This window comes from Narcine bancroftii, chromosome 3, assembly GCF_036971445.1.
Source record: "Narcine bancroftii isolate sNarBan1 chromosome 3, sNarBan1.hap1, whole genome shotgun sequence".
Taxonomy (NCBI): Eukaryota; Metazoa; Chordata; class Chondrichthyes; order Torpediniformes; family Narcinidae; genus Narcine; species Narcine bancroftii.
Window position 1 is genome coordinate 157,877,097 of NC_091471.1, and position 26,295 is coordinate 157,903,391.

General features: G+C 43.0%; 1 protein-coding gene across 1 annotated transcript; it reads right to left on the bottom strand.

Annotated features, from left to right (window-relative positions):
- Positions 1 to 801: 801 nt before the first annotated feature.
- On the bottom strand, positions 802 to 10,243 carry LOC138757754 (proheparin-binding EGF-like growth factor). The gene is made up of 6 exons (XM_069925553.1): positions 10,009 to 10,243; positions 9,610 to 9,798; positions 8,310 to 8,487; positions 6,554 to 6,712; positions 4,133 to 4,221; positions 802 to 2,101 (listed from the first exon to the last, which is right to left on the bottom strand). Exons 1-5 carry the CDS (start codon positions 10,052 to 10,054, stop codon positions 4,137 to 4,139), a joined length of 657 nt encoding a protein of 218 aa, XP_069781654.1. The 5' UTR covers positions 10,055 to 10,243; the 3' UTR covers positions 802 to 2,101; positions 4,133 to 4,136.
- Between the last annotated feature and the right edge of the window lie 16,052 nt (positions 10,244 to 26,295).

Consider the following 26,295-nt stretch of genomic DNA (forward strand, 5'->3'; position numbering starts at 1 on the left):
TTTCTCCTTGGAGCCACAGAGGATGAGGGATGACCTGAAAGAGGTGTATAAGATGATGAGAGGCATTAATCATGTGGACGGCCAGAAGCTTTTTCCCCAGGGTTGAAATGGCTAACGCAAGGATGGTATAGTTTTAAGGTGCTTGGGAGTAAGTACAGAGGGGATATAAGAGACAAGTCCCCCCCCCCCCCACCCCCACTCCCACACAGAGAGTTATGGGTGCATGGAATGCACTGCCAGCAATGGTGGTAGAGGCAGATACAATAGAATTTTTTAAGAGACTATTAGATAGATGAACTGAGAAGGAGGGTTATGGAGTAGGAAAATTTTAGGCAGATGGTAGAGAAGGTTATCTGGTCAGCACACTACTGTGCAGTAGATTTCTACGTTCACTTGAACTTTAGACAAATAAACAACTCATAAGAATCTCAGTAAACATTTGCTGGACAAGCCTCATCCTGTAGAACGGGCTTAAGCATTACAACATTTTTTAGAAAAGTCCCCAGAAGGTTTGGTTTCACTAAGGTATTTGCAAGATAAGAATTGTTTCCATTTGGAAAAAAAAAAGTTCTTTAAATAGAATGAATCCCATCAGCTCAAAGAATGTCATATCTTGGCTTCCGATGGACATTGTGGAATCTGCCGAGTATATCCAGCACTTTTGTGTATTAAACTACAATCACAGCACCTGCAGACTCCCTGCTTAACTCAAAGAGTAAAGTGTACTGTTCAGTTCAATTCTTTGAATGATGAGCTTTAAAGTTTAAGCACGTCCATTAACACTAGAGCCAAGTTTCCTTCAACTTATTTTTTTTATTATTGAATACTTTCCACAAACATCTATTCATGTAAAAAATACATTTAAATAATTTAAATAACAAATAAATACAAATATATTAAGGAATCTTTGACACATTGTGCACACCAAACAGAGCTGGAAGAATGGACTGTTCAGGGGCCTGCGGTCAGTAAGGTGTTTAGGCTCTGAGCCGATTAAATCAACTTATGGGGATGGAAGGGTCAGAATGTTCACCACTGATTGCATGCTGGGGCAGAGGTTGCTGAAGGAGATTCCTTCATTTTGACTATGATCCCAACTGAGTGATCTCTGCTGAATGTCCCTTTTCCCAGCTCTGTGTGAGAGCCACACTCCATCAAGCACTTCATGCAAAATAGACACACATTGCAAATGCTTACTTCCCGAGCACGAGTCACAAACAGTTTTACTGGGAGTGTTTTGCGCCAGGCAAAGCAAGCCAAATAACCAGTGCTAGTTCCAGTGCCAGGCACAGTGAACCAAATAACTGGTGCCAGCTCCTCTACTGGTACCAGTTCTGGTTCCAGTGCCAGGCACAGCAAGCTAAGTAACCAGTCCCAGTGTAGGTGCCAGTTCCAGTGCTGATTCCAGACACAGTGAGCCAATTAACCAGTTCCAGTGCACCAAATAACCAGTCTTCCTGGTCTCTAGCTCTATGGAGTGCTGCAAACCAAGTGAAGAAGGGATTCAGATGGACATGCTGGTCTGAATAGCCTTTTTCTCCTCGCTGTGATATATGGGATTGCTCCCTGCGTTGCTTTGCTCTGGCAACTTTTGCAGCAAGCTCTTTCCACCATGCTGTTGCCTTCAGGCAATGAGTCCTCTTGGTTAGTCCCCTCTCCCTCTGCTCTTCATAAACATAAGCCCATCCAAACCCAGACCTGTCTGATCCCCCCCACTGCCTTTCATCCAAAGCTCACCAACTTGACTGGCAAGATAGAATCCACCCATCTTGCCATCCCTCTGCCCCTAGAAGCTCCAGGTTCAGTCACATCCTTGTCTTTCAGGATCAAGTTCTCTCCAAACTTTCCCATGCCATCTGATACATTGTGAAATGCCAAAGATCTTTGTCTCCTCCTTTAGCTCAGTGACAACTGCTGTCCACCAATAATCTAAGGAACTTTTTTTTTTAAATAACTACATTGTGGGCACTATTTTGCTCAGGTTACAGTTAATTTTGGTTCAAGTTTAAAATTACTAAAAAACAGAAGAAACACAAGGAAGAGGTGGGCAGAAGTTTGATACACTGGTCTTCAGGTTTCCAGATGGCCAATGTAGATCTTCCTGTAGAAACAAATTCAGAGCAGTGTGAAGCAATTCAACAAACAATGAGAAACATTCTATGTCAAACACATTAATAGATTTAGAATCTTAGAGCTATTCAGCATGGGAGCAGTTCCTTTGGTTTTACTGAGTCTACAACAACCACCCAGTTTCCATTAATCTCACTTGCAATTCTCTCAAAATCAACTTCCCACATATTCTACCACCTACCTATACACTGGGGCAACGTACATCTGCTAATGAACAACTGACAATGTTGGGATGTGGAAGAAATCTGGAGCATCCAAAGGAACCCCACAAGTCAAGGAGAGAACACATTAACTCCAGGCAGTCAGCGCTCAAGGAGAGATGGAACCTGGGTCACTGAAATTGCGAGGCAGCAGCTCGACCAGGTTTACGAGTTGGTTATATCCAAGTTCTAGCTTTTCCATTGAACATCTAATAGGACGTCAATTATACCCGTTAGGTTGGGCTCTGATCACAAGGTTTTCGGCCTTGCATCAGGCAGGCATTGTACACATCTCCCTGTATTCTTACAATCCTTGGTTATTATTCCAAAAAAAGGACAAAAATAAGGAATGGATCCATACATTTCTCCAAAGAAATCCAGTCAAGAGACTGAGAAGGAAGTTTGTTTTTAAATATCTTCAGAACTTTTTCCTTAATTAGAGGTGTGAACTTGGTGATGAGTTATTGTCATATGCACTGAAATTCTTACTTGCTGCAGCTGAATAAATACTTGTAAATTGTAAAAAAATACTATAACAGTAAACTAATTGAATCAAATTAAAAAGAGACAATAAACACACAAGATAAATGGATAATAAATATTCACAGTAATGCCAGTGTGAAAAAAAAGTGACTTGCAGTTTTGAAGACAGTGCTTTGGTGGTGTCAGAGCAGTCCCCAATTAGAGCAACAAGGGGAGGTTCAAGAGCCTGATAATGTTGGAAAGAAACTGTTCTTGAACCTGGAGGTACTCGTCTTTAGGTGCCTGCACCTTCTGCTCGAAGGTAGCAGTGAGCAGCGGTTGTGATGGGGTCCTTTATGATGCTGGCTGCCTTCTTGTGGCAGCGCCTCATGCACAAATTAACCAGATTGTTGGATCAGCATGTCAATTAAACAGTGCCCTGCTGCTCAGTGCCAACTCTGGTGACCTATTTTCCTGGAAATTTGATCCCACCATCCTCAGTCCTGGCCCCAGGGTCCCACCCCTCAACTCCTGCCATTGGTTGTCCACAGATAGCATTTCAGAGTGTTGCCCCCCTCAATCACCGGTGCTGGGCACTGGCAGTGCTCCATGGCTAACCACAGAGGCAGAAGGTTAAGTGACTCAATTGGATGGACCTTGGATAACTTATTCCCCTCATCTCCAACAGTATGATGCAGCAAGCAAAATATTCTCAGAGATTAATTTCAAGGAAATTTATAAGCAAAACATTTTTAATGTACACCATTATCAAGGATTTTTCCCAACTTTTTGTCAGCCCAGTCTAGGAGGCCCCTTTGTGATTCTGGAGTATTAAGCCAAGTATAAAAAGAAGGGGTCTGCCATCTCCCCAGCTTAAACTGGAGGCAGAGTACAATTCTGGTGAGGAACAGCCTTCTTTCTAAGGAAACCTGACAAACTGACTTATCTCTAAAACTTGATTTCCTTTGGAGTGGGGGAGGGGGGAAATATAGTCCGAATGCTTGTCTTTGACCTTGTACAGAAGAACCATTGGTCATGATCATTTGACACTCAACCTCAGAGACTGACAAATGCAATTCACTTATCTGCTGTTCAGTTTCGCGCATAGGGTGATCAGCCAACTGACATTGGGCTGATTTAAAGCAGAGGTTGGAGAAGTTCTTGGTTAGTAAGGGTGTCAAGGGTTATGGGGAGAAGGGAGGAGAATGGGGTTGAGAGGAAAAAACAGCCATGACTCGAATGGTGGGGAAAACTATTTGCTGAATGGCCTAATTCTGTTCCTACATCTTCTGGCCCTCTATCTCTGCATGAATGACCATGCTAGAAGAAAGTCAACTTACATTTTTAAACCACAATTCCATTCTCTGCTCGCAGTTTCAGTTTGTCTTCATTCTCAGTTTCATTTTCAATTCTCATTTTCTTTCTCATGCTGCAACAGAAAGGCATGGTTCTAGCAATGGTAACAAAAACAAAACAATTCAGCTAGCTGAGCACACAGGAGAGATGGAGAGGGACAGAAGGAGGTCCTTTCTGTGTGGTACCCGTAGCTGAGAAAGAAGATGCCTGCAGTGAGGGGTCACCTTCTGAAACCCCACTGCCTTTCTGTGCAACATTCTGGTCCGAGAACATTTCTGGTGTTACCCAAGTGAAGTATTGAAGTTCTTCCCTTTTTGCACACCCAAGGGATGTGATTCAGCATGTTCCAAAATACTGAAGTAGGCCCAGTACAGGCAGCTGCCAAATGCCAAATACTGGCATCCTGAATGGGATCCCTTAATTTCAACCCTTTGCTTTCTACCCATCAGCCAATTTTCTATCCAATCTAATAGCGTCCCTGTAGTTCCATGGGCCTTCATTTTATTTATCAGCCGAACATGCAGCACCTTATCGAAAGCCCTTTGAAAATCCAAGTATACAACATCCACAGCCTCCCCTTTGTTTATCCTACCTGAGATTTCTTAAAAAAAAACTCTAATAGGTTAGTCAAACATGATCTACTCTTTAAATAAAAAACATGCTGACTAGGACCTATCCTGTCATTCATTTCCAGATATTTCAGATGTATTGCCAGAGTACATACATGACATCACATACAACCCTGAGATTCTTTTTCCTGAAGGCTAAGTAGAATTTTTATTTCTCAGTAGTGCACACAGCTGTATTCAAGAAAGGATGCATATACAAAAGAGAGAAATGTAAATAAGGAAAGAAATGTAGACAAACTGACTGTGCAATGAAGAGTAAAATATTTAGTAATAATGTGGTAAATAAGAGTTCTTAAATGAGTCTCTGATTGAATCTGTTGTTTAGGAGTCTGATGGTATGAGTCTTGTGGCCCCTATATCTTTTTTCTCACAGCCATGGTCATTGATGTGGCTTATTATCATTGATCTCTGGGACATTGTTGCAAAAAATAGGTGGCTAGGTTCTCTGCTGACAAGACACCATTACCTGGCACTTTTTCCACTTACCACCATGCCTAAATGATGCAGGGATGGGCTGCTTCATTTGATGAAAACTTGCAGATTGAATCATCAGTTTTGACATGGTGAAGGAAGGTTGGTCACTGGTGAAGCAGCTGAAGAGGGTTGAGCCCAGATCACTGATCAGAGGAACCCCTGCAGTGAGGTTTCATACTTCTGATGATTGACCTCCAGCCTTAACAACGGAAACTTTCTTGAGACCTGATCATTGGTATTCTCTCTGTGATACCAAAGGCTTCAGTTTCACTGGGGTTCATTGAAGCCACACTGGGTCAAAGGTTGTCTTGATGTCAGGGGAACCCACTGCCACCTCTGAGATTCAGCTATTTGGTCAATGTTTTGACCCAGGCTGGATGAGGTCAGAGGTGAATGGTCCTAGCAAAACCCAAACTGGCACTGGTGACAGGCAGATGGAGGTGAAACAGTCGACTTAATTGTCACAGATGGCTGTGGAGGCCACTGGATAGATTTAAAGCAGAAGTTGACAGGTTTCTCGATGAGGGAAGGGTCAAAGGTTATAGGAAGAAGGAAAGAGAATGCAAGGAAAGCAAGTATACATGAGCCATGATTTGAATGGCAGAGCAGACTTGATGGATCGAATGGCCTAGTTCTGCTCCTACAGTACGTGGACAGGTTATTGATGGGTAAGCAATGGATGGCACAACTCTCCTGACGATTGAGAGTTGACAGATTGGACAGTGATTAGCCAGGTTGGATTTGTCCACACTGGACAACGTTGCCCATTGTGGGGCAGCTGCAAGTGTTGGGACTGGGACTGGGTGTGTTTGTCCGGTGGCACAGTGTCCAGGAGGACAGCTGGAATGTTGTCAGGCCTGTACTCTATTCTCTCATGCAAAGTGAAAGGACTGACCTGGAGACTTGTTTCGGTGCCGGTGGGATCTCAGTGGGGGGAAATACCCACTTGGCACTTTTGGCTGAACATGGCTGTGTATGTTCCAGCCTTGTCTCTGGCTTTCCCAGGCTGGGCACTGCCCTTCCAGAGGGCAACAACCGCTTCCTGTGAGTCAATGAACTGCTCTCCCCCCCCCACTCCAAATGATCATAACCATGATCACATGACCAGATGTGCTGGGACTGGGGTTGCAGAATATATGCTGATATGCTGGCAATGGAACCACTTCGCTCTGCATGCTATTTAACAACAAACTATGTTCACACAAAGCTGTATGGTGTAAGCATCGGACACCCGTGTTGAAATACAAGAGACTTTGGTGCACACATTCAGTGCTCAATAAAATTTCTTCAGATTATACTTACTACAATGTCAGAGCAACTGTCACAGCAGTCAGAGCAAAGACGAGCAGGGTAACCCCTACAGCAATCAGTGTCACTGAGAGGCTATCAAATTGTTCCTTGTTGGTTCCAGTGTGTAGTGCTTGGATCCCACACCGTTCATTCTGATATCCAGGAAGACATCTGCACAGGAGAAAGACAAACAAGAATACACTCAGCAGGGCTGAAAATAGAAAATAACTACCCAAGCGTTCTGGGAGGACAACATTTACAAGTCCAGAGGACTGACAGATTTCAAGCCTCCACATTACAAAGGCACACATTCACTTGTCAGAATTTTGAGAGGTTAAAGTTATCAGGAAAAGATCTCATCTATCATTTAGGATGAAGAATTGTGGAGGTGAAACCTGGAAATGACTTCAATAACATAGATGTAAAGAAAACAAACCGAAATGTGTAAAACTGGGTAATGTATACAAAGCACTGATCACTCCAACAGGGAGGTGGATTGATCATATTAACAGTATTTAAGGTCAACAAATGGCAGGTAATAAATGTCCTCTTTGGGTTGAGGTGGAGGTATGTGAGAGAAGGTTCCTGTGCAGCAGATCCAAACAAGTTTCAATAAAGTGTCTGAACCCCCAACATTGATTGACCATTTCTCCCCATGGATGCTGAGCTCCTCCAGCTTCTCATTGCTTGCAGAGTAGTGAACATTTTGTTGTAAATGTTCTTAGTGCTTCCAAGCCTCCCAGTATTGAACAATTTTTTTTCCTTTGTACAGTGATCTCTGTAGATTTCAATTCTACCCATTACCTACCACAGGTGCCCGCAAGCAGGGAACAATGTGTGGGGGAGGGGTGAGGAGCTCTTTGCAAATTATGCTCACTCTGACCCCAGGAAGAGAATTATGGCACCCCAATAAAAATAAAAATGCATTGATAGTGCCAGTGCATTTTTATTTTTATTGGGGTGCCATAATTCTCTTCCTGGGGTCAGAGTGAGCAAAGTCAGCCTCTGCAGTCCAATTGAAGTCAAGTCAATCGACTAGCACTAGCCAAATTGACTTGGATGTCTTTGGGGTGAAGGGAGATGGGTGGAATTAAAACATACACGAGTCATCAACTAACCACATGGCAGTAAAGTGTGAGGGGTTCAATGGGTTTCTCAGCATTAATATTACCTAAAGTGACAAGATAGACCATCTTCAATCACAGCAACAACTTTACAGCAACAACCTAACAAAACAAATCTGATCTCAAGCCAGACATGTTGAGGACCAAAGTTTGGTGCAGGAGGTAGTGTCATAGAGATATGGAGCATGGAGCAGGCCCTTTGGCCCAACATTTTCATGCTGGCCCAGTTGGTATTCTGGGCAAGCCCCATTTGATTGCATTTGGTCCAAATTCTTCCAATCTCCATGTCTGTTCAAACGACCTTTGAATGTCAAAATTGTACCCACTCAGTTCACTATTATTGTGGACTACCCTCTGAGTGAAAAGGTTGTCCACAGGTCCCTCTTGGATCTCTCACCTTGAACATACACCCTCTGGTTCTAGAAGTATCTACCCTGGGAAAAGGCTGAGCAATCAGTGGCATGAAGGAAATTCCAGAGCAGGAGCCAAAATAAACCAAGGTCACTACCAGCAAACCACAGAACTTGATTTCCTTTATTTTATTCTATACATGTGCTTCCTGCAATTAAAAGTACTCAGGCTACCTTCACATGGAAACATAAACCCATTATTTAGAGGGTATCTTAGCATAGGGTTTTACTTACACGCAAGAGGGTTTACCCAGTTCTTTCAGATACTGGCATTTGCCGTGGATGCAGTAATCCTTGTAAGTGGTTTTGCAGGGATCTCGCCTCTTTTTTCCACTTGTGCTTTTCCTTCTCTTTTGATTTTTTGAGCCCTTTTTCTTTTGACTTTTACTTTGGGGTTTCACAACAGCTTGAACTGCAAGCAAAAGTTAACAGATGTTATTGCAAAATTAGTCTGTATAATCACTGCCAGTTCGAACAACAGTAGAACAGCTTCTTTCCAACAACTCTCAGACTCTTGAACCTTCCCTTGTTACACTAATTAAGAACTGCTCCACCATTACAACAGGTCTGTCTGCACGATTGTATAGTCACTTATTTTGCACTGAATATTTGGCACTGGAAAAATGAATATTTATTATTATATTTTGTATTGAGTGCATCATTTTAATTCAATTATTTTAAATAATTGTTTTCTTTTACCAAGTACCTGATCAGTAACAGCAAGAATTTCAGTGCATATATGCATTGCACAAGGTGTATAACAATAAATTCAAAGCACAAAAATCCCCCTCCATGCATTTGGAAATCAAACACACATATAGGAAAATAGCAAAAGAACATAAGCTGATTCATTAAGTGTCTATCTTTTTAGACATATCATTTATTTCCAAAAACTCTTTCTTGATTACTTAGAATTATAGGCTTTCTCAGGATAGAATGAACCCATTCACGCCACTTCCAGAAGAGCCAAGAAATGGTCTTTGAGACTAATCCCACCTCCCCTCTCCAGATCCGTAACCCCGTCCGTTGTGGCTTTCATCCAGGTTTTAGTGTGAGGAAGGACACTGCCTCCTTTCAGGAGCTTGAAGTCACATTTTCACTCTCAAGATTTAACAGGTGAAGAGTCCAATTGAGGTCTAGAGGCAGAACATCCAGTACTGGCGTGTTCCAGAGAGGGTAAAGGTGTGATTGTGTGTGGAGACTTCCTGTGGACATCCCAAAAATTAATTTCAAAACTCTACCCCAGGTGGAAACTCCAGACTAACTTGACACTTAGACCAGGGAATGTATCAGGGGACGACCGGTTCAGGAGCCACAGTTAGTTTGCCAGCACAACTCTCCTTGCAAGAAACCAGGTGTCCCGCTTAATCCTTGCCCAGATGTGGATTGGTCAGGCTACCTGGCTCCAGAAAGATGGGAGCGAGTTAACTTAAATAAGCGCTGAGTGTTTCGATCCGACCTCACTCATCTAAAACAGGACGCAGGCCGTCTGCAATTTCTGGGCTAAAGGTAATATTATTGAGAGCGCATGAACCTTGAGGTGTTGCCATCCCATCCTCGAGCTCTTCCGATCCCGAAAGCTCATGTTCCTCCTCCTCCTCCTCCTCCGAGGACCCCAGCACTAGCTCGGGGACGAGACGTGGAGGGTCAGCGTGGGTGACGCTGGATACCTGAACGCTCGAGGTGGTCCTCACTTTGCTCTCGCCCTCGTCCACCGTCCAGCCTAAAGAAGGGAGAGTCTTAATTGTTCAGGCAAAGATTAGCAGCGTCGGGCTGCAGCGATCACCCAACATGGAATGCGAGACCGATGCAGCACCACTCCTGAGATAGACAGCGGTGAAGGCACCGAGCTCCCTCCTGACTCTGGCAGCCCGACCCACTCGCTGTTAAACAAGAAGGCTACAAACTCGCAGGGAAGGTCGGAGCCGTTTACCTGTGACAAGCAGCAGCAGCAACGCGCTTTGTAACCTGATCATCATCAGCTGCTTGGTCCAGGGGCCACGCAGCGAGAGTCAGGCAAGATGTGTCCGATCCTGCGCCCATTCGCCCGCTTTTAGCAGCCTGCCAGCCAATCCTGGTGACGTCACGACCCCGCCCCCACCAGGTGAGGGGGGGGGGGAAAGACCAGAGAAAGTTTATGAATGAGGGCAGGGCGGCAAGCCTGCATCAGTACGGTGCGAGGGAGCAGGACTGAGGGAGCGCCGCTCTGTGGGAGGGGCAGGGCTAATGGAGGGACGGTACTGAGGGAGTGTCTCACACACATTGTGGCAGCCCTATACTATGGGTGGGTAAATTTTTCCAGATAAGGTCCTGACTGGTCTATAAAACTCTCAGCTGACTGTGGATGCAGGAATGTGGGAGAGTCGCAGGGTTGGACAGAGGACTCTCAGATGGGATGGACTGTGTGAAGAGTTTGAAAGACACTCCTGCACCTATTGAAGACCATACCCCTGTGACCTGACCAATACTTAATCTGCCAGCACACATCAGTTGCAATAACTCCAATTGGGTCATTATCATGTGGCAGCCTGCCTTTGTTTGCAGAGTGACTACATTTCACACGTATTTCCCTGGCTCTGAAGCCCTCAGCACTGCATCTTGAAATTATATGAAAATTATATCTTGCAGGCACATGTCAGTTCAGGTCAGTATTAATCATTAACCTCTCTGTGACCATGACTAATTGTAATATTGATTCACCTTGGTTACCCAGATTCTTTTGTGGATGTGCAAGGAGCAATGTTCAATGTGAGTTTATTGTCATGTCCCGCATCGGACTTGTCAGCCACAAACGAGCCTGCAGCTGACGTGGACATTTACCCCCTCCATAAATCTTCGTCCGCGAAGCCAAGCCAGAGAAGAAGAAACATAAGTACAATGTACAGATGCATCAACATTCTTGCTTGCTGCAGCGGCCACACAGATAAGTAGAGAGAGAGAGAGAGATACACCAACTGTAATAGTAAAAATGTAAATGACTACAATGCAAGACAAAAAAAATGTGATAACAAATATCAAAAGAGACAAATAGTTAATCAGTCAGTGCAAAGAAAATAAAGTGGTGTTTCAGTAGTGCAGACAGACCTGGAGTCATTTATGGCTAGAGTTACTGCAGTACAGGGAAGTTCAAGATCTCGTAGCTGATAGCTGTTCTTAAACCTAGAGGTGTTGAATGTCAGGCTTCTACCCCAAGGTAGCAGTGAGAAGAGGTTGTGACCAGGGTGATGCAGGTCCATTATGATGTTGGCTGTCTTCTTGAGGAAGCAGCTCATATAAATCTCTTCAATGGAGAAGAGGTTTGTGCCCATGATGTACTTGCATTTAAACTTCTTCCACCTAGACCGTTTTAAGGGAGTGTTTCATTGACCAATACGTGGTTGCTAACAGATTTTAAAAGACATTTAGACAGGTACATGAATTGAAAAGGTTTTGAGTCATGTGGGTCAAGCAGAGGCAGATGGGACTAGCTGGGTTAGACAACTTGGATACATGGACATTGGGCCGAAGGGCCTGATTCTGTGCTGTTAAACTCAATAACTCTATGACTGAGATCTGTTCAGATGGAGACAAAGGTACCCAGAGAGTGATTCAGGGCAGATCATTGAATGAGCATTTAACTCCTCAATAGCAATAACTTTAATTATTCTGTGATCTGACAGCGGAAAATCAACCCAAGGATGTTCACACAATGTTTTTCAAATATCCCAACACCAAAGGCTTGATGACAAATAGCTTTTGTGAAGGAGGCCTATGTAGTGATGGAGAGGTCTAGAGATGGGATCCAGAGCTTGGGGCCCCAATAATGAAAGCAAGACCACATGTGAGGGAGCATGGTGGGAACCAGCACTGATAAAAGGACAGATTGAAGATGGGCAGAGTTTTAGAATGGGAGGAGGTTAAAGACGAGGAAAAATTAGCCCATTGAGGAGAGAGAGCACACAGGAGAGTTCTGGTGCAAGTCTGTGCACATCACAGCAGCTTTGTTTATGACAGATAGCCAGCAAGGGGATCATTGGAGTGGTTAGATCCAGAGATTAAATGAGGGTCTCAGCAGCAAATAGGCTAAGGGGGACATTGTGTGAATAATGTATGATTTGAGGGGAATAGGTGTGAGGTCAGAAATCTATTCTCCCATCTTGTTCAAAGAATCTAGCTCAGTTTCAGACAATTTCACAAGGAAAAGTATGAAATAAGCAGCAAGGGAATGGAGACTGAAACTATCCAACCCACAACCAATTGGGTTGGAATTCAGATTTCTTATCAAAGCACATATATTGCATCAGATACAAACTGAGATTTTTTTTCCTGCAGGCAAAGTAGAATTACTACTTATTGGCAGTACAAATAAAACTGACTCAACATACACACATAAACAAATAAAGAAATGTAATTAAACTGACTGTACAACAGAGAAGAAAAACAATAAAAGGGCAAAAGTAAGAGTCCTTAAATGAGTCCCTAATTGGGTTTGTTGTTGAAGAGTCTGATGGTGGAGGGATAGCAGCTGTTCATGAACCTGGTGGCACGAGTCTGTGGCACTTGTACCTCTTTCCTGATGGTAGCAGTGAAAACAGAGCATGAGTTAATTCCAAAGATCTTTGCTCTGCTACCAAAAGCAGCTTTGAAAGAATCCTATCCAATATTCCTGGCAGTCTTCTGAAACAATTGACTCCTGGATGCTCAGACAAGAAGTTATTTAGAGTTTGGGCCAATTCATCCACTGGGTGGAAACACAACGTGGAAACAGGCCCTTCAGCCCAACTTGCCCACACTGGCCAAAATGTCATACCCACACTGGTGGTAGGAATGGTAAGGCAGGAAGATCCTGGTAAGGAGGGTATAGGTGAAAACTGCTACACTGCTGGAGATCTTCTTTCTTTGTGCACCCCAGGGTGCGTAGACACTGCGCCTCCTATTCTCGTGTTAACCCAGCTGAATCCAGAGTATCTCTAACACAAGAGCAGAACTGACCCAACAGTGAGGTCTTTGTCTGTCAGTGCTGTCTTTTTGGAGTTTGTGAATAAGAGAGGGTTAAAGTGCTTTGTGATAGAGAAGGAACAACATGGGGAACATAGGATGCTGAACTAAAACAACACACCAAATTGATGGAGGAACTCAGCAGGTCAGGCAACATCCTTGGAAATCAGATCAGGCTTGAAGGTTCACGCCCGAAATGTTTACTGTCTATTGCTTTTCATGGATGCTGGTTGATCTTTGACTTTGTTGCCCAGATCTTTATAAATTAAAGAAACACATAAACTAATTTGGCTATAAATGGGATTGAAGGTAAAATTTAAATCTAAATTATTGTTGCATATTGTTTCAGGAAATTACCTGATGTAGTTCACACTTTTAATGTGCTGAGTATTTTCCTTGCAGTTAATTGTTTGCCTCAGGAAATTTGGATAAGTTATGAGCCCATTATTACTGCCAACATTTTAAGGTCCATTGAGTATTTTCATGTCAACAACCCTTTCCAATTCCCTTGGACCACCTTTGAGCTTTAGAATTAGACACTAAAGAAATGAACATGCATGTTTTATTGCCTGACTCAGTGAGATGAATAATCTTCAAGCATTGCAAACTATCCCTCCACGTCTGCACAAAGAACAAGCATTTGACTGCTTTGGCCTCAGTTCTTTGGAGAATAGTTTGGTGGATGTGTAAATTGAAAAAGAAATCCTTGGTTTTGAACCATTGTTCACATTCAAGTTTATTATAATTTGTACCAAGATATAGTGATAGAGATTGTTTTGAGAGCAGACCAGTTTGACATCTCATACATGGTACAACAAATAAAGCACAGTACAGAAGTGCAGAATTACAGAGAGTTATCAGCACAGAGAACATCATTTTGCTATTTTGAGGTTCATTCAGATAACGGTGGGATTTTTTTCACCATTTTTCAGATGATGCATGATCTTACACTCATAAATCATCTTGCTGACAGGAGGAGGGTGAAGAGAGAGTGGCCGGGTGGGATGAGCTGTCTTTTCCAAGACTGTGGGAATTATGGATGGAGTTGATGGAGGGGAAGGACAGAGGGTTGTATGATGATCTGAGTCATGTTCACCACCCTCGGCACTTTCTTGTGGTCTTGGGCAGAGCACTTCCCATCCCAAACAGTGACTTGCCCTGAGTGGTGCCCCTGTGAAAGTTGTTGAAGAATGCAGAGGACATGTCAAATGAGTGTGGAATTATGGCAACCCACATGTGGGGCCACCCACAGCTCCCCTTGGATGTGGAAAACACATGAGAGACTGCAGATGCTGGAATTTGGAGCAACACACACTCTGCAGGAGGAACTCAGTGGGTCAAGCAGCGTCCGTAGGAGCTGATGATTGATGATGGTTTCCAGCCCAAAAATGTTGACTTTTTTTTCTCTCACTGATGAACTCGGCCCAATGAAGCCAATTTAAATGGTATATGGATGGTTGAAAATCAGAGAGTAAGTTGTATGAGTGCCTATAGCCATTAGCAAAGACCCTGAATATGCCATTGGAACTTTAAAAAGTTGTTAACCACACCTGCTGTAATTGTCATCTGAGCTCCTGTCCAGTCCTGTCCCAGCCAGGAGCTGTATGCCCTTGGCTCACTAAAACCAATTGCATTCACAGCTATTCAAGTGTCACTAATGAGAAGACGGCACCTATACTTTGTGGTAATTAAACATCGCCAAGCCTCAGGAAGCGACGTCAACAGGTATTGAAAATACCTGCAAGTTTGTGGCGTGTTTCCTAGGGTTGCATAATCATAATCTCCAGACAAAGTTTAGGTGCCTTTTGCTCATGATTCACACAGGAGTTTTCTTCATAAGGAAGATTACAAAATGGTTGCATCCTGCTGAGGACATCACGGGAGCACATCTGGGCCAGAGATGTGCAATGAAGGACTACTAATTTTATAAAGGCAAATAGTTATGCTTAGGTTTATTGTCACATTGTACCTAGTTTAATGAGCAGGTTCATTTCATCCGATTTAGCAAGTACAAACAGAGGAGAATGTTTGGGTTTACTGAAAGAGAGGATAGGCTGAGAGCAGCTTATACATTCTCATAATGTCCTGGCACCATTTCGGTCATCAGGATTTCCAGGTCTGTATGTGGGCTCCATTGTATGTGTGTATGTGTATATAATACACACACACACACACACACACACACACACACACACACACACACACACACACACACATGCTTATTTATTTATTTAATCATTTATTTACAATGTGTGTGTCTTTCTGAGTGTGCGTGTGTGTGTGTGTGTGTGTGTGTGTGTGTATTTCTGTGTGGGTGGGTGTGTTTTGTTCTGTGTGCAAGTCTCTTTCTGTGTGCCTGTGTGTGGATATGTTTCTGTTTGTGTGGATCAAAGATGGGCAAGTGATGATTCTCCGGAAGACCCTGAAAGTTCTGCTCTTTCAGCCATTTATCGTGCACTTTTTGAAAGTTCCTCTTCCTCACCCTTTCAGACAGCCCACTCCAATTCCCCACAGCACATTACACAGGAGCAATTTTTCTTTCATTTGTGCGTCCACAGCCTTTCCTTGGTGTATCTTCATTGATTCTCCTCAACTATTCAGACTTAACCCATGATCTTCTGACCTGGCTTTGACCCAACCATTTCTTGCTTCCATCGTGTGTTGCATACACACTTGTATAATGATAATTTTTCTTTCACCAAAATATAATTTTATTGACAGCAAATTATTAACAAAAGGAAAACCATTCCTTTCTCACTCTTAGTTTTGTATCCATACATTTCTATCACTAAACATTGTTACATTCATTTCTATTCACACCATTACCACTATGGCTCCCTGATATTATTCCCCCCCTCTGTTGTTTGAGGGGCTCCCCTGTGGTCCTTCCCCACAATGCCCTTGTATTGACTGCGCCAAGCCTCACTGCATTTCTGAGCATGTACTCCTGCAGCCTGGAATATGCCAGTCAGCAGCATTCCCATACGAACATCTCCGTGTGTTGAAAGACCAGCAAGTTTCGGGCAGACAAAAGTCTGTCTTTCACTGAGCTGATGGTCTTTCAGCAGTTCTGGATGTCTGACTCTGTGTGTATTCCTGGGAACACCCCATAAATCAGAGAGTCCTCTGTCACACTGCTGTTGCAGATGGACCATGACAAGGACCCTTGCATTCATCGCCACACACTTAGCAAATCTGCATTCTGCAAAGAGGTGGGGCGACTGTCTCCACTCCACTGCAGTCATCTCAGGGACAAGGTGCATTGAGAGTAATGTTAATTTACAGTTCAGAAGAGAAAACAAAGAGATACTTGGGAGAACAGTGAAGCCCCATGGACTCCAATTATTAAAGCCAGAGTGCAAATAATCTGTGGGAGGAACTCAGTGGGTTGTGCAGCATCTGTGGGAGGAACTCAACGGGTTGTGCATCATCTGTAGGAGGAAATGGATGGTTGATGTTTCAGGTCAGAACCTTTCATTGAGATGGGGAATGCAGAGGAGATATAGTCAGTACAACGAGGAGAGGGTAGGAAGAGTTGGACATGGTCAAGTGGGAGATTGGTGAACCAGGAAGGGGCGAAGAATGATGGACAGAGGCAGATGATTGGAAGGTGTCAGACTGAGGAGGAGAGAGAGGTGAGAGGGAGGAAAGGGGTCAGATGGAGGAAGGTGAGATAAAAAGGTGGAATAATGAGAGGTGAGAGTAGAAAGAAAGAACCCAGGAAAAAGTGGCTGGGAAGGGTTGTCTCTCCCACATGCTCCTCTTTGAAGTTTAGTTAGTAAATAAATAGATGGCTGAAATTCACCTTAAGTTGTACTGTTTTCCTCATATTTTACAGTCATAAAAACTAGCCAAGATAAGGATAACAGACAGCAAAATCATCCTGTGTCCTCATGGGTAAGTCAATAGAAGGGTTCTTCTGCAAGCAGGTTAACAGGTTATCTCTAACTTTCTTACAGCTGTCTACAGAGTACAATTTACAGAGTGTAAGATTACAATGAAAAGGAAACTCAATCAACACCAAGCAAGGGCAGTGTGAGAGCTGCTTTGGGGATTTAAATTCAAATCTCTGGATTATTAGTGATCAGACCTGTCCTTCCAACCTGGCTATTTAACTCTTGCACCACATACTGCTGAAACCAGCATTATGAGGGAAGTTCTGAATGGAGTGTACCCATATTTTCCTGGCTTCAGCATCCCACTGTTTACCGGGACAATGGACTCACATCTGAGATTTATTACCAGTTAAGGACAAATTTCTGAAAGGTGCTGAGTAATGAAACACAACAGTCAAATCAACATTGCCCTCTGCTGGTTTGTACAACATCTCCTTCACACATCAGTATTCATTTTGACAAATAATTTATCAAGAATAAATTTTAATTTGGGAATTAAAAAATTGGAAGGATAAAACACCATATTTGTACATCCCTATTAACAAATATTTTGAATTATTTTTCCATAATATCAATTGGTTTCCTTTGACAATCCACATAAAATTCCTTTTGATCACAATCAAGGGAGATGTTTGCAGAATGGGAGATCTATCCCAGAGATTTCCTATCCCAGAGATCTCCTGTCCACAGAATTAGGGGGGACTCAAGATGGGGAACTGTCAGGACAACACTTCACTTGTAAATCTGCCAGGGTCATCTACTGCATACGATTCTCCATTTGTGGCCTTCCCTACATCCGAGAGACTGGGCAAAGAATGGGACAAAGTCTCGTTGAACACCTTCGCTCTGTCTGCTGCAATAATAGTGGCCAATCATTTTAATTCCAGGCACCATTTCCACCCTGACATGTCTATCCGAAGCATCATGTACTGCCAAACCAAGTCCATCTGCAAATTGGAAGAACAACACCTTATATTCCATATCAGCAGTTTCCAACCAGACGGCATCAATATCGACCTCCAATTTCTGTTAACCCTCCTCCCTGTCTCTTTTCTAATTCTCATCCCTCTGTCTCACTTTTTCCAGCCCCCCACCCCTCTCCTTTTCTTCCACAAGAGAGATACCTTTCTTAGCCCTCTGCCTCTACCACTTCTCAGGTCTTTCTCTTCTACCATTCCACCTCTATCCATCTATTACCTCTTACAGGTTATCCTGTGCTCCTCCTCCACCTTTTCCTTCCCCCCGCCCCCCCACCCCTATCTTTCTACTCTGGCATTGGCTTGATTTTTAACACTCTTGACGAAGGGCTCAAGCCCTAAACATTGACTGCTTTTTACTTCCTATGGATGCTGCGTAACCTGTTGAGTTTCTTCACTCGACCCCAGCCTCCGCAGATTTTCTTGTTTACATTTTTTCACCTTGTGGATTACATGTGCTTGTTTTTACTGGAACAAGAATTTACAAACCTCAATCTTGCGCCATAGAAACTTGAGAGACATTGCATAAATTCCACAAGATAACCAAAAGAGGCAGAACATACAAACTATATTGAAGTTTAACTGTGCTTACATCAGTGTCAATTGTTTCCCAACATCTCTCTCTCTGTCACACACACACACACACACACACACACACACACACACACACACACACACACACACACACACACACACACACACACACACACACACACACACACACACACACACACACACACACACACACATCCCTGTTTCCCATTTCAAGGGGTTCAAAAGACTTCCTTTTAAAGTTTATTTCAAAAGATGAGAGATGGGGGCATAGTCATGCGAAGGAGGTAGCAGATGTGTCTTGTTTGAGCTCTTATTGAAGAGTTTTAAAAAGACGGTTTAAAAGTTTAAAGTTAAGAATTTTTTCACTGTGGATGAACAAAATGAACAGTTTAGAAGCCAAGACAGCAAAAACCAAAATCGGAGGAGGAACGTTGAGTGAAATCACAAAAGGGAGGGGCATAGGAGCTTGGCAGTGCTGGCAGGTTGGTGAGAGTCCATAATATAATCCTGGATAAGATGGAGACTTTATGCAATAATTTCACGGGTGTTGAAACCGCAATAAGAGATATGTCAGAGAAGATGACTGAATTTAAAGAGTTAGTTGATGATTTAATAGAACAAATGGGCCAAGTGGAAGTTGACTTGGTTAAAACGCAAAAGCTGAAAGCTTTGGAAGAAGAAGCGAAGAAGCAGGACTTGGATAAAGAAGCTGTGCTGGATAAGATCGACTCACATGGAGAATTTTAGTAGATGCAATAATGTTCAAATTATTGGTTTAAAGGAAGGGACCAAAGGGTGAGACCTGGTGAGCTTCTTTATTGGGAGAAAATAAGTACAATAGAAATCTGCAAATAGAAAGGGCTCATCGGATCCTCAGATCCAGAAGATCCAACAAGTAGTGACCACAGCCAGTTCTGGTAAGACTTTTGAGTTACTGGGAACAAGAAGCAGTATTGGGAGCAACATTTGATTACTCCAAGCAACACGATGGCTCACTTGAGATTGATGGTGGAAAGGTGTTATTCTTTCAGGACTTTATCTCAACTATGATTAAGCAAGGAAGGAGTTTGATGATGTCAAAAGGCAATTGGGGTCAAGGAATACAAAATACTCGATGATATATCCTGTGACTCTGAGGGTCAAACCAATGGATGGCAATCGTCGTTTTATAAAAATTAAGGAAGAAGTTGAAGAATTTTTGAAAACCATATAACCATATAACCATATAACCGTTTACAGCACGGAAACAGGCCATGTCGGCCCTTCAAGTCCATACCGGTTCACTTGAACAAGATTAAAGATATTAAACCAGAAGATTAAAAAGAATGTTTACAGTGGGACCAAATAAAAAGTCTATTTATTGAGCTGTCCCGTATTTATTGTTAAATGTTATGGAAGTTTGCATGGAGAGTTCAAGAAAGAGAGAGAACTTGTTAAAAAATAGTAAAAAAAAATGTAAAAAATAATAAGGGGGATAATATTAAGGGGGATAGTAGAGCCGGGAGAGGAGCAGTTTTGCAAGATGGTGCTAAAGGGAGGGGTTCTTCTTTCTTGGAAGATTCCGCGGGCTTTTTCTGCGGGGCTTCTTGTTTACGTCACTGTCAGGATAAGGCACTATATATGTTTTTTAAAGGGGAAAGATCACTATTATTTGAATAATCAAAAAGGTTTTATTGCTGAACAATATTTAAAATCTGGTATGGATAGAACGTTAAAATTTGTTAGTCTGAATGTTAATGGGCTAAACAAGCCGGTGAAAAAGAAAAGGGTTTTGGCACACTTTAAAAAACTAAAAGCAGATGTAGTTTTCCTGCAGGAAACACATCTTACTAAATTGTAACATGCTAAATTAAAAAGAGGATGGGTGGGGCAAGTAATATCATCTTCTTTCAGTTCAAAGATGAGTGGAGTAGTAATTTTAATTAATAAAAATGTACCAGTAATGGTAGAAAATATATCGATTGACCAAGCTCTAAGGTTTGTAATGGTACATTGTAAAATTTATGCAGAATCCAGAATGTTTATGAATATTTACACTCCAAATTATGATGATGAAGCCTTTATGAAGGATATCTTTTTAAAAGCAGCAGAAGGTAGACAAAATATACTGGTCAGGGGGATTTTAATTTCTGTCTAGAGCTGATGTTGGATAAATCAGCGAGAACAGTAACAAGGGTGAAGGTCGCAAAAGTGACGCTATCATTCACAAAAGATTTAAATCTGATTGATATCTGGAGGCAGTTCAACCCCACAGAGAGAGCTTCTCCATGGTGGTGAACTCAACCTTGGCTTGTTGGAACTTGTCTTGTGGGAGGCACCGAGCCCGTGTGCACTGGGGGCCTGGCGGTCTCTATGTGGTGCTCCATGCCATGTGATGGGTTGGCGTCATGGAAATTGGGTGCCAGTTGGGCTGGATACTTGGCAAGTAGGTGGGTGTACTCATCTCGGTCCATTGCGTGGATTCCTAACAGTGGAAAAGGGAACTATCACAGGGTGAATAAAAAGTGGTAGCGTTCACCAACCGGCTTCTTGTCATATCCATCAAATGTTCATGTCCCTGTAGGAAGTCTGCTCCGAGTAGGGCCTGTTCCACGGCCACATTTGTGCACACCCACTGGAAAACTGTGTCCACTGCGTGGATTGTGACCTGGCGGGATCTATAGCTCAGTTTGGAGGAACTGTTGGCTGCTTGCAGTGGGAGGCCCTTGGGATTGTGTTTGGTTTCGAAATACGTTGGCGGGACGAGGGTTATCTCTGTGCCCGTGTCAACTAGGAAGTCCCTTTGTTTGTAGGTCCCTGAGGTAGAGTAGGCCTTTATGAACGTCAACCACAGAGGCCACTATCAGTGACCGGCCTGCCCGTTTACCATCGCTGTGTTTAGTTTGGCAGTGGGCGTTTCATCCCCATCGGCAGTGATAGAAGCAGTATTCATTCTGTTTGTCTGGGCACCCATCACATTGTGGTTGGGCCACGGCCACTGCTGGGGGCCCCATCGGGGCTGTTGAGGTGGCAGTGCCGATAGTGTAAATGGGCTGCACGTGGATCGAGCTCTGTTGTGGGGTGCAGAAAAGTCTGTCTGCTTCCTTGGCTACCAGGTGTGAGGTGCTGAAATCTATATCAGAAACTGCCAAGGAAACATGTACCGGCAGTTTGGAGAGGAACAGGGCCTCAAAGAGGAAGCGATTTGTGTGTCTTTCTGGCAGAGCCACCATTTCATTCATGAGCTTGGAGGGTTTCTCTCACCCAGGCCTTGCATATTTAGGATGCGAATGGCATGCTTGTGCTGGCTGAGTTCTAGGGTGTTGAGGAGAAAATGCCAGAATTGCTCATACTGACGCTCTATGGGAGGATTTTCCATGAAAGAGCTTACTCTGGCTGCAGTAGCAGTGACCATGGCGCTGCCGACGTGCCAGAACTTGGTGTCCTCTGAGACAATGCCTCTGACGTGGAACCGTGATTCGGCCAATTGCAACCAATTCCTGGGCTGGTTGGTCCAGAAGGGCGCCAAATGCACGTTCACCACGTTGGACGCAGCCATTGCGACTTTAGCGGTAGCAGTATCCTGCATCCTGTTGCGTTCGAGTAGGGTTCCAAAAACGTTGAAACCATCGGGGGCACCACTATAGTGTCTGCTACGGGAGGCGTCCACACAGGACGAGGGTGAACAGTAACTCACTTTATTATTTGAATTCCTCACGCTGTTTGCAGGGAAACATCCACTTCCAGTGACATGTACAGTGGCTTCTGGAAGTGACATCAGGGCATCGTGGTGTCACTCCTTGACTAGCAGTGCACCACCCAGAAGTAGAGAGTTCCCCTGGGCAATACATGGCGTCATCTGCAGGCTTCTCCTTGCGAGTGAACAGGGACCCTCACCATTTTGAGTCGGACAACTGGGGTGGTGATTCGGCCTGTCTAACCATGTGGTAGCTCGACCCGCTTGCAACATCATGTAGAATTGGATGGTTTGGAGAAAGAGATAACAGAACTGGAGAAAGAATATCAGAGGATGGATTTACAAGAAAAATATAGACTCTTAGAGAATAAAAAACTGAGATATAACACATTACAAACGTATAAAGCAGAAAAATTATTTTAAAACTAAGCAAAAATAATATGAATTAGGAGAACGAGCACATAAGGTTTTGTTCTGGCAAGTGAAGTCAGAGGAGTCATTGAGGATGATAAATGCAATTAAAACAGAAGCTGATATTTTAACGTACAACCAAAAAGAGATTAATGATTTTTTTAGGCAACACTATAAAACTATATAAATCAGAATTATTAGATTCTGGAAGTGACATCAGGGCATCGTGGTGTCACAATGAGATGGATGAGCTCCTAGGAAATTTTAAGCTTCAAAAATTAGAGTTAGACGCTCCTTTCACAAGAAAAGAAATTAAGAAGGCTCTGAAAACTCTGCAGGCCAATAAATGTCTGGGGAGGATGGGTTCCCGCACGAGTTTTATAGACCATTTAATGATTTGTTGATACCTCTTGTAATGGAAATGTTAAGTTGAGCAGTGGAGACCCAGACTCTCCTGGACTCTTTTTCAACAGCTATTATTACATTGTTGCTGGAAAAAAAAACAGGGATCCATTTAACCTCATCATGCAGACCTATCTCACTTTTGAATTCTGATTATAAGATATTGACGAAGGTGTTAGCTAATAGGCTGGGACAATATTACCTAAATTGATACCTACAGATCAGGTGGGATTTGTAAAAGGAAGACACTCTTCAAATAGTCGGGGTAGGCTATTCAATATAATACTTATGGCTAAATCAGGGTTGAATTCCAGTATAACAGTGTCCCTTGACACAGAAAAGGTATTCAACTGCTCAGAAAGACCTTTCTTATTTAAAACTTGGAGAAATTTGGAATAGGTAGAATATTTATAAATTGGATAACAACTCTTTATCTTAAACCACGCCAAAATTATAACTAATAGTCAAATGTCAGTGGTTTACCCTCTGAGTAGGTCTAGTAGACAGTGGTGTCCCCTGTTCCCAGTGCTTTTATTCTTGCGATTGAACTGCTGGCGGAGATTATAAAGAGAAATCCGGACATTAATGACTTCAAAGTTGGACAAGAAGAACATAAAATCAGCCGATTTGATGATGATTTGCTATTATATTTATCTGATCCGGCTGAATCTCTGGAGAAATTAGAAAAATATGGAAGAGTTTCAGGTTATAAAATATGGATAAAAGGAGGATAATTCCATTGAAAATATTTGATTATGAAAGATAGCAAAAATAAAGTCAATTTAAATGGAAAGTAGATGGAATTAAATACTTTGGAATCATAACCATATACCAAATGAAGCACCGAAACAGGCCATTTTGGCCCTTCTAGTCCGCACCGAACTAAGTACTCTCCTCTAGTCCCACCTACCTGCACCTTGCCCATATAACCCTCCATTCCCCTCCCATCTATTTCCCTATCCAATTTTTCCTTAAATGACAAAATTGACCCTGCCGCCACTACTTCTCCTGGAAGCTCATTCCACACAGCCACCACTCTTTGAGTGATGAAGTTCCCTCTCATGTTACTTCTAAACTTTTGCCCCTTAACACTTAACTCATGATTGAGAATAACCTACAAAATTTGTACAAATTAAATTATACTCCCCTGTTGGGGAAGATAGAGCAGGATTTGACGAAAGGGAAAGATTTGCCGATTACTTTGATTGGAAGGGTTGTGTCAAAATGAAAGTGATGCCAAGATTACAATATCTCGTTCAATCGCTACCTATTTCTTTGCAAAAAATATTCTTTAAATTATTAAATAATTGTTTTAAGGAATTCTTATGAAATAATAAAATGTTGAGAATTTTATTGGAAAAATTTTATGTGGGATTATAAGCTAGAAGGACTTAGGCAACCAGATTTTAAAAAGCATTATTTGACAGCACAGGCCAGATTTCTTTAATCTTTCTTTGAGGAAGGCAGCACCCACCCCCCCCCACCACCCTCTGTCGGATTTGAATGGGATCATACTCAATGAAAGAGGGGGCAGAAAAGGATTTTATCTATGTGGAGTGTTAAGTCAATAACAAAAAAGATAGATAATCCTATATTAATACATATGATTATTATGGCAAGAAATCAATGAGTGTATTGGGAACAAAGCAGGGATATCATTAAGAGCACCATTATGTAAGAACGTGTTGTTGCCTATGAATATAGGTAACAGAATATTAAACTCCTGGTATGACAAAGGAATAAATTGCATTGCTATACTGAGTGGACTCATGTATTTTGGTCAATTAAAACAGAAATATGGAGTAGCTAATGGGATTTTCTTCTGTTTTCTCCAGCTAAAATAATTCTTGAAAGAAAGATGGGGGCCAATGTTGGTCTCACCTGAAATTAGTGAAATGGAGTAAACCAGGGGTGTCAAACTCAAATTCACGGAGGGCCAAAATTAAAAACTTGGACTAAGTCGAGGGCCGAACTAAATATTTATTGAAAATTTTCAACAACATCTGCATGTTTTCTCATCTTTCAACATATGTAATGTTAAACTTTTTCTTATTAAAATAAATGCTTAATAATAGTTTTGGATCAACTCTTTCATTGTTGTTGTCATTGTCATTGGCCCATTTCCTTTAGCGTCTGAAACCGTGCACATGACGAGTCAATGAGGGATGATTAAAGCAGTGGTCTTCAAACTTTTTCTTTCCACCCACAGACCACCTTAAGCAATCCCTTACTAATCACAGAGCACCAATGGCACAGGGACGCGAGTGGAAAGAAAAAGGTTGAGAACTGTTGTATTGTGGTAACTCCACATCTGATTAGGTTAATTGTTAGGCAAGTGGTCAGAGAAGGACCACCCCCCCCCCAACCCCACTCCAAGAAAGGCTTAAATCACAGGAACAAAATAAGCTTCCGTCTCACTGCTCCCAATCTTACACACAGTCCTGAGGTTGAATGTGGGGTCGCAGCTCCACGTTCACCCGAGTTCAGGTGCTGTCCGTGTGGAGTTTGTATGCTCTCCCCTTGTCTTGGACCAACAGGTCGGTCGCCTGACGAAGGCACCTGAACCCCCCGTTGAAACGCCGGCGGCCGGGGCGGTGGAGGAATTGGCTGAGAAGAGCGCATTGCTCCCACCCCCCTCCCATGGTTGGAGAGGGATTAAACTGCGATCTCACGGCGCCGGACTCGTCTCCAACAAAAGGATCGGGAGGCGGGGTCTGCTGCGCACGGAGTGAGGGGGAAGACATCGCCAACGAGACATTCGGTCTGGCGTCGCCACTGAAGCGCAGACCCAGCGAGGATGGTCCCCAACTCCAGCTGCGTCTGTGTGTCCGGGAGCCGGGCAGGCTGAGTGCGGCGCTCCGATCCCCGGGATTTGGGAGTCTGAGATCCCTCCACACTTCCGGCGTCTTCATTTTCACCTTCAGTGTGCATGCGCTATACTGGCGCGGCGGCCAGCAGGCCAACTCTAATATATATTTAATATGATCTTGCGGGCCAAATATAATTATATCGCGGGCCAGAGTTTGGCATGTGTGGAGTAAACTATCTGGCTGGCGAGTACACCAAATTTATAACCAAAATGTACTATGCTCTCCAGAGTGAAAGTGCAAAACCAGGTTTACAAAGGTCAAGAAAGAGGGGATTCAGACTTAGGTGTTGTAATATCAGAAAGATGTTGGTCTGATTGGAGTTTTGGATAGTATGACATCAATTATAAATGCAAGATATGGATTGGTTCAATATAACTTTCTATACCAATTATATCTTGTGCCACAGAAGCTACATAAGTTAAAATCTGAAATATTGGAGATGTGTTTTTAATGTGG

Bases quoted from the DNA above. Each gene is read 5' to 3' on its own strand.
- LOC138757754 (XM_069925553.1), bottom strand. From the start codon at position 10,054: ATGATGATCAGGTTACAAAGCGCGTTGCTGCTGCTGCTTGTCACAG. The intron at 8,488-9,609 runs GTTCATGCGCTC...TTTTGCTTGCAG, and splicing joins TGGGATGGCAACACCTCAAG to TTCAAGCTGTTGTGAAACCC. The intron at 6,713-8,309 runs GTAAGTAAAACC...TCTCCTGTGCAG, and splicing joins CTGGGTAAACCCTCTTGCGT to ATGTCTTCCTGGATATCAGA.